An 8,795-nucleotide genomic window follows, 5' to 3' on the forward strand; every position below is an offset into this window, starting at 1 on the left:
GTGCTTGCTTAGGTTGGATGAATCGTAGATCGTACAAGCATCAGCCTAAGAATAGAAATTCGTTTCCACTAATCGAGCGTTGAATTGAATGACTGCTCGAGTGTCCGACAGGGAAATGTCTTTATTGGTGGACCTTTGTCGGATTGCCTACTGCTATTTAGTATGGTTTGAATATCCTGGTAGGTTTCAAGCACTGTGGTGTCATCTTCAGGAATGTGACGTGCTCGACAGGGTTTCGCCGATCGGTACTCGTCAAATGACTGGCAATTTCAAGACACAGCTCAGTGTCGATTAATGGTTTGCAAAAATGTGTTGGCCGGGGTTTTTAAGCAAACTGAGTGTTGAGTCCATAAAGCTTGGTTAATTATTCGGTGCTGTGGAGCTCGGATTCCGATGGTCCTGATTTGAAGGGCATTTAGTAATCGGAAATCTTTAGTGACTAATCTTAATCAGAGACAGCAGCACAGATCTAGGAAATTACATCAACTTTATCCAGTCATTCGCGTTACGTCTGCGTGGAGTGGTGTCTATTTCAAAGCCATTAGACAGACATAGAGCCCCTCAGTAATCCACAACAAGTGGAAATTCGATCGAGTTTCTAACCATGACCGAATAAAGCCCTCACGCCTGCCGTCAACGTGAACAGCCTCAGTACGCTTTCCATGATTCGGTGGGATAAGGTTTCCACTTACGAGGGCTGAAGCACCACCGGTCTGCGAACAAGTGCCACGCCGAGAATGATCTGTATGCACATAGATTCCCTCATATAAGCATGTGAATGATACTACTAGGTAACTTAGTGATTGTTGGTATGTTTGCCGACCTCGGCAATTTAATTACAAACGTTTGACCATTCATCTAGTTGACACAATCAGTGCCCAGTTTGGAACCGGAGAGGAAAGTTGCAGTGTCCGCAGAGGTCACATATATGCCACTCCGGCAACGACCAGTTTACGAAAGCAGATTGGGCCAGGTAGAAAAATCACGTGGTCACCTAGCAACCAACACACCGGATAGCATATCTGGTCATCGAATCGCTCACCCATCAACCAATCGTGTTCGGATATCAGTCTAGGTTAGCGGCACATGCATTACCCACAGGCGCCACTATCCTACACTCAAATACTGAATACCCATCACGCTCATCATCAACGCACTGTTGATATTCCTTTGATTATAGAAGAAAAACTTGCGTTCTTATTGCCCAGGCAATTGTTTAAAACAGTGACCGTCAACACTGCCTGAGATCCATCTCTCAGAAGTATTCCATCCATTGACGNTCACAGATGGGAATACATGGTTTTTTCCTCCACAATTACCAGATGGCTTTTCAAATCTCGTCCTCTTTATATATCCATCTTCCTCTGAGAGCCACCAATCCATGCCTGGTTTTGACCACATACAATAGGTCAACATGACCTACAAGATTGTTGGTTGTAAGAAATTCAACAATCTGGTGTTTCCCACTCCCCCCGAGAACAGAGTAAACATAGTGTTTAAACAGGCAATTAACTGAAAGCATTTTCGTCAGGTTTATTTGCTCTTGTTCTGGTCTACTTTGTATCTCTTATGGGGGAGATTATTTGCCATGGTACTCAGTCTCCGTTACTGGCGTGCCTGGTCTATTCATATCTTCCTTCTTCAGTATATCTTTGTAATGTACTATTCATAAGGTTGCTGAAAATCCGTCGACAGCCCGCGACCGGTTTCGTCCTTCTTGGGGCTCATCAGGTAGGCGCAGTCCCCGGGTTTCCGTCAACCATATGTTCTAAATGAAACAAGATTGTAAGAAATTAGCGAATATATGCTTAACTGCAAACTGATTTGGTTTTTACGAGAGACTTACATGGAACCCAGCTGAATCTCTCGTTTATGATGTTCTCAGGCAACTGAATGTGCTGCTTCTTTATTCAGTTATCAACCAAGGACTATCGCTTGTAATGTGCGCTCAAAACACAGAAAATTTGTGAAAACCGTCTAATTATGGATAAGTTTTGATGATAAATTCAACCGCCATTCCGCTCAATTTCATTTAATCGCCTGTTTAAAAGAGACATGCATGAGTGAAAGACGCATAGGTAGGAATTGAATGAGACACGTCTTGCAAAACCAGTCTGGATTGCGTTACAATGAGAGAGTATACCGATGCATCTGACTTCTACACGAAGGCATACTCTATGAGGAAACGGAGACAAAACAACTGCAAGTAAGTCCAAGAGACATCCGGGATTTTCTTATCTAATGCTCTCAGTGAAGTGATGTATTTCTTCATTGTCACTCGCCATGCCCAGCACTGGTCTAGCTCGAACTAATATGAGTTGGTGAAATTGAGACATTTCCGGTCGAATAGAAATTATGGAGCAGATCTATGGTCAAGTCGCAGTTTCATGATCCACTGGTCAATATTCGTAATGCGGATGGACGATTTCAATATACAGCTCCGTCTCCTTGAGTAATTTGCCGGTGGTATTCCGACGATTTTTCGCTAACTTCGTAAATCGGTGGCAAATATTAAATAAAGATGAACGCTCGCCGGAAATGGCTGTTGCGCGGTTTTGCTAAAACTGTGGTTTTGAATGTAATTTGGCATGGTGCATTTTCAATAGCAAGTGTGCTCCGTCTTACCAAGTTTTCTGAATGGAATGCACACTCACAAGGCATTATCCTCTCTTGAGCGTTCGAACGACAAATCGGATAGATCGTACCAGCATCAACCCAATAATAGAAATTCGTTCCCACAAGCCAAGCACTGAACTGATTGATTGCTCGATTGTTCGACCGGGAAATGTCTTTATCGGTGGCATTTTATCGGATTGCCTACTGTTATTTGATATTGTTTGAGTTTCTGTTTCAAGCACTGTGAGGTTGTTTTCAGGAATCCGACCTGCTTGGTAGTATTCGCCAAGGGTGACTGGCAATTTCAAAACACAGCTCCATGTCAATGACTGGTTCGCGAAAACGTGTTAGCTGGTGTTTTCAAGCAATCTCAGTGTTGAGTCTATAAAGCCTGGTCACTTACTCGATGCTGTGGAGTTCGGATTGCGACGGTCCTGACGTGAAGCGCATTGAGTAATTGGAAATCTTTGGTGACCGATCATAGTCAGAGGGCAGCAGGATAGACGTAGGAAATAACACGGACTTCAACCAGTCATTCGCGTTACGCTTGTGTGGCGTCGTGCCTGTTTTAAGCAGACGTAAAGCCCCTCACTAGTCCACAACCAGTGGGAATCCGATTGAGCTTCCGAATGAAGCTCTAGTGTCTGCCTTTAACATGGAGAGCTTCGATACCCTCTCCATGACTGGATGATGGGATATTGTATCCACCCACGAGGGCTGCAGCACCACCCTATATCCACCGGTCTCTCGAAGAGGTGCCGTGCCGAGAACGATCCGTATGCACTTAAATTCCGAGTGACAATCTCACTCCCTCTCATATAAACATGTGAATGTAGTAACGGCGTCAATTCCAATACCATTCAGTGATTGTTGGCGTGCTTGTTGACCACAGCATTTTGATCAAAAACGTTTGACCATACATCTAGTTGACACAATCAGTGTCTTGTTTAGAAGCAGAGCGGAACGTTGCAGTGTCCGTAAGAACGCAACCAGAGAGTTCACATACAGGCCACTCAAGCACCGACCGATTTCCGAAAGCAGAGTTGACCAAGTCGAAAATCGGGTGGTCAACTATCAATCAGCCCACCCGATAGCGTATCTGGTCATCGAATCGCCCGATGCAACAACTAATCGTGTTCGCAAGTCAGTCTAGGCTAGCGGCACATACACTTGCTCACAAGCGCCACTGTCCGACACACAACCACTGAATATACCCACGCTCATCATCAACGCATTGTTCATATCTCTTTGATTATTGATGAGACGCTTGCAATCGAATTGCACAGGCAGAGGATTAAATCAGTGACCGTCTACACTACCTGAGATCTATCTCTCAGAAGTATTCCATCCATTGACGAGCTGATGTTCACGTGATGTTTCACTATCTTGTGGTCAGTATGGCCTGAATTGGTGTGGGCATTGGGATCCCGTTGGGGGTCAGCAGACCCGGAACCGGTGTATAGGAGCCCCGTTGTCCCACGATTTGGTGTTTGTACAATTCTGTCATTTAATTGTTGTATTCGTAGGACCACGTTCGTTGATAAACGTCCATCGGAACGATTAGACTTTCAGGGCTTTGCGGGGGAGTTCTTACCTAAGAATGATGTCTAATCGTCGAATGTTTAGAGCATTTGTTTCTCATTGATTTGGTTACATTTGGGAAAGACCTCACTTAGATTGAATGCGAGTGAATATCTGCAGCAGTTCGGACAACACAAAAGAGGCTGGACATGCCAGCAGAACAACAGGGGGATAGCTACGCGTGCTGGGGTTACTTTATGTTGACCACGAGGAGTTGGGCTTTAAATCTGAACCGAAAGTCGGCATTTTCCAACGCACAAAATATGGCAGCACCTGTGCGAAAGGAGGAAGCAATGGCAATACATCTTATTAAAGTATGTGATTTTGGAGTAATTCAAATTTGTCCTGTATTTCTACCGCTGAATATAATGAGGCGAAACACTGTGGTGTAAGTACTACACGGGATTAGCTTCTTCGCGTCTCTCAATTAGAAACCTCAGTGTGATCCACAAATTACGAGATATTTTTCGTGACGATTGATTTCCCCGTTGTTTAGACATCGCAACATGTTGCCTAATTCAATTCTGTATAGGTTTAGTAAGTATATGCATTCGAGCTATTTTGGGATATTTTGTTACAATTCCGCGGTTCGACTGCCTTTAGTAACAATTGGTTGTATCCCCAAATAGCGTCCGATCACCTGGACTGTCTCACCCAAAATGTAAATCACGACAATCCTGATAGACTTGGGGTTGGTTACTGAACAACACTGTGGCTCATTCATTTTGCTAATCTGGATGATGAACAAAATGGTTGATTTTGATGAAATTTAAAGAGTTACATCGCTTAGATGTATCTAGTCATTTTGTTTGAGGTAATGTCTAGGCTGGATATCCATTCACCGCCCACAACGTAGGGGGCAGTGCTTCAGAACAAGTTGGTCCTATTTGAACTACTGTGGTGAAAAAGCCTATATAATGCTGGTTTTATTGACATGCCTCAGCAAATTCCTCCAACAAACGAACGCGATAACTTCGGAAGTAAAGGTTAGAATGGTCCATACACAATGAACACAACACTCGTCATTTTCCCCACAAAGATAATTCAGAGAACCCTCATCATTAACGGGGATTTTTGTAAACCTCAACCGACATCCGTGTGCGAGATTACAGTCAATAAATAAATGCGTCAGTCCGTTGTTGATAAAAGAGGGTCTACATAAACCACCGGTATTAGAGCAAATTACGCAAGTTCATTTACGCACACGGAATTAAATGGATTCGGCAAATCTCCCAATCCAAAACAGAAAGCATCCACACGCAAATGCATGTGGCACTCTTCACCATAGCTCTTACCAGCAAGTTCATTTACGCACACGGAATTAAATGGATTCGGCAAATCTCCCAATCCAAAACAGAAAGCATCCACACGCAAATGCATGTGGCACTCTTCACCATAATTTGCTCTTACCAGTGGTGGGGCGGTTCCCAACATTGGCTTGGGAGGAGCTATTTTTGTTCCCTTACTATTCACGGTCATCTCCAAATGCACGCTGCATTACCAAGGTCATATTTTTAAACATGATGCTTTACAGATGAAAATTCTATGCTCTCCCATTTTCGACAATCTCAGTCGAATTCCCTGTTGAAATGGATACAGTGGCTCAACGGAGAGTAGACGAAAATTCGGGAAAAATCAGTTCGTTTGAAATGCCCGAGTTTACCAAACGACTATTATGATGTTTGCAAGTCCTGGAGGAGTCCGAGGTTTGTTCCCGATATTGATTTTTTAGCTCAGATTTGATAACCACTGAATAGTGTATCCGCTTTTTCTAAAATTAAGTACGGCGGGAATCGCAGATGAGTTGCAGTGTTCATTTTGCTCCTGAACGTATGAGATTTTGTCCGCCGGGGTTTTGAACTCAATAGAATACCTACGAAAAGGGTACATTGAAGCAACCAAATTGATTTGCAAATGAGTGTATTTCCAAACGAATAATCTTTTTGGGAATATTTAATATGGGTGAACAACAGTATATATATACATATATATGTATATATATATGTATATTAAATGCCAGAAAAAACCAAAGCCTATATATATTGACGAAGCTATATTTACATATTTATCTAGTATGTGATGGCGATCTATGCTGAAAATTCAACGAATACTGTACAGCTGCTTCATTATCACCGAACGATTCCAGCTCTGCGCACCCCCTGAAAACCCAGTGGGAAATTAAGAACTCGCAACATCCAGGAAAGTCATTTGAATATTTAACATTTAAGCCACGGGTGGTAAGGTATACTTTAGTGGTGAAATCCACGTAAAATTAGTGGCTCTACAAGTGGCGAACTTTCAGGTGGAAGTTTGACCCAACTTGTGTAATTATTTGTCCCCCATTCTACATATAGATCGCAAGTACTGATCGCTACATGTTCACACAGTGAGCTGTGAGGCCACGGATTCAAAACTTTAGCAAATTCATTGAAGTGCACACTGATGATGATGCTCATTAGGCATGAAAAATCTGTACAGTGCTTCTTGACTTTACAGGGCAAACTGGCCTCACGTAAGTAATAAACTATCACGTGAACTTTCACAGAACGTATCACACCACCTAAATACACGCATACACTAGTTTCAGCGGTGTGATCTCGCAAAAACATTTGAAAATTACGGGGTAATTTACGGCTCTGAAAAGAGTTTTCTTAGGTGATATTACTGCAAATATTTCCTTTCTAACCCGACGATCCTGCCACTGTTTGATCCGCTGAGTATACTCCCAGCAGCCGTCTATAGGCAAACAAATCTACTTTCACTTGATACAGATGTAAACAAACGTAAACCGGTCTTTGCTGTGACTCATCCAAAAGAGAAGCAAAAATCGTTCAAACCGGTTGGTAATTTGGGCAATCCTTTTTTACTCTTCAATCTTCATTTTACAGTTCTTCATGAGGTTCCTCCGTACAGCGACCAAAATCTCATTAGGCTGCCAGGCATTTCCCAAAGCTTTCTAGCATACTATGGTTTCATATTCTACACTCAATACTATCCACTTCCGTTGACCCAACACACAAACAAGCAAAGAACCAGACATGCATCTGGTGAAACTCACGGACCGGTCTACCAGCTAAAACCGGATTCGCTTAGGATCGAATCAGGAAAACAGAATACGCGGTCGTCTGTTGCATTTAGAGGTGAATACTGAGTGACCTATCTTATCTCCAACATCCGCTTACATGTTGGGCGCCACTGAGCGAATCGTCGTTATGGCTGCTAATAATCCGTGCTGGATGTCCTGGTTCATACCGATCTGTTTCGGTGTGGAAGCCGCTACTGGTTTTTTGGCATTTCACATCACACATCACAGGATAGTGATGAGTTTTACTCACATATCTGGCCGCCGGTTATTCAGGTCGTAAGCGTTTCAACTGTCGATAGAAGTGACAGGTTGACGAGGTGTGATGTAGCAGGATTACATCCACCTGTTGGAGCAGGTGTAATCCAACTAGTCGAAGTCTCTGCTTCCTGTCTACTTAGGATAGCAAAAGACCGGCAATCGTCTGTTGAAACGAGTGAAACTTTGAGACGCTGACCAAAATCCAAGACCTAAAATAAAGTTAGTTCACAAATGCTTTCTACTGGATGGTCGTGGTTTCTTCTCCCCTCTCTTCGAAACCAGCCTTTTGTTTGTGCCAATTACGCGTTTTAATTATAGGCATGGTATTATTGTGAACAGTGAGTTACATGTGCTCAGCAGCCGCTCTTGCTGTTAAACAGGTTCAAGAACATGCGCCCTTTGTAAAAATGCATTACCGCTGACAGTTAACAATGGCCAGCATTTTGAGGATGTTCGCAGAAAACCCCGAATGTTGAGCACCGAATAAACATCACGTCTACCATTGTCACCCTGAGTATTTGGGACATTTTGTGCACATTCGGTCGACCGAGAAGCTCCCAAAAGTGGGTTGATCATCAGATACCAAAGCGTTGNTTTTGTGTGCATTGAAGCGCCTGTTTCTCGTGGGTACAGAGCAGTCAAACAAAACCTGAGGAACTATTTGGCGAGGGGAAGGAACATGATTGTCAGAGACGTTATTACTTAACAGTGAAGTAGAGTGCTTGTTTTTATTCTTGGTTTCAGGTGAAATTTTACTTTTCTCAATGGTTAGGACGCGCTTACTCAAAACTTACGCTGACAATCCCGGAGCGCAGGTAGCACACAGTTATCGAAAATAGGAATAGAAAACGAGAACAACGCACAATTGTTTAAGGGTAGTCACGTGAAAAGTGATCTATATCCCGTTTTCTGGCTGCGCGTAGCTTGCGGGGTGAGAAGAGCTTGTTCATTCTTCATGCAACGAAGCGTGTATAGGTTAAGACTTGAATCAGTCCATCAGTCGCTGATATCTCAGCTGAATATTATGATGGAACTGCCGGGGCAGGCAATTTCATATGCGATTTATTTAGAGATAATTCCGCCAAGCGGAACAGGGGAATGATCTACTTTATACATATACCCCTACTTGTAGCTATCATCCTGTCGTGGTGGCCAATCTTCAGTAGTGCATTGGCTGCGTGGCTAGAATTGGTTTTGCTAACTCTTGTCAGTATAGGACGAAAATTATCTCGCTAGAAAATTCGAAAAGCGTGCT

The 8,795-nt window shown here is 43.2% G+C and overlaps 2 protein-coding genes across 2 annotated transcripts in view; one reads left to right on the plus strand and one right to left on the minus strand.

Moving 5' to 3' along the window:
• T265_15762 (hypothetical protein) overlaps window positions 1-5,631 on the minus strand; it is a gene marked incomplete at both ends in the record, with an annotated part of 11,579 nt that extends 5,948 nt beyond the window's left edge. The window contains one exon of the mRNA XM_009179088.1: window positions 5,493-5,631. Coding sequence (XP_009177352.1) covers window positions 5,493-5,631 — 139 coding nt within the window. The remainder of the gene's footprint in view (window positions 1-5,492) is intronic.
• The window catches only part of T265_15761 (hypothetical protein), a gene marked incomplete at both ends in the record, with an annotated part of 16,755 nt that extends 9,419 nt beyond the window's left edge, over window positions 1-7,336 (plus strand). The window contains one exon of the mRNA XM_009179087.1: window positions 7,086-7,336. Within this exon, the coding sequence (XP_009177351.1) occupies window positions 7,086-7,336 (251 nt within the window). The remainder of the gene's footprint in view (window positions 1-7,085) is intronic.
• Window positions 7,337-8,795: the final 1,459 nt, after the last annotated feature.

Source organism: Opisthorchis viverrini (assembly GCF_000715545.1).
Source record: "Opisthorchis viverrini unplaced genomic scaffold opera_v5_853, whole genome shotgun sequence".
Lineage (NCBI taxonomy): Eukaryota > Metazoa > Platyhelminthes > Trematoda > Opisthorchiida > Opisthorchiidae > Opisthorchis > Opisthorchis viverrini.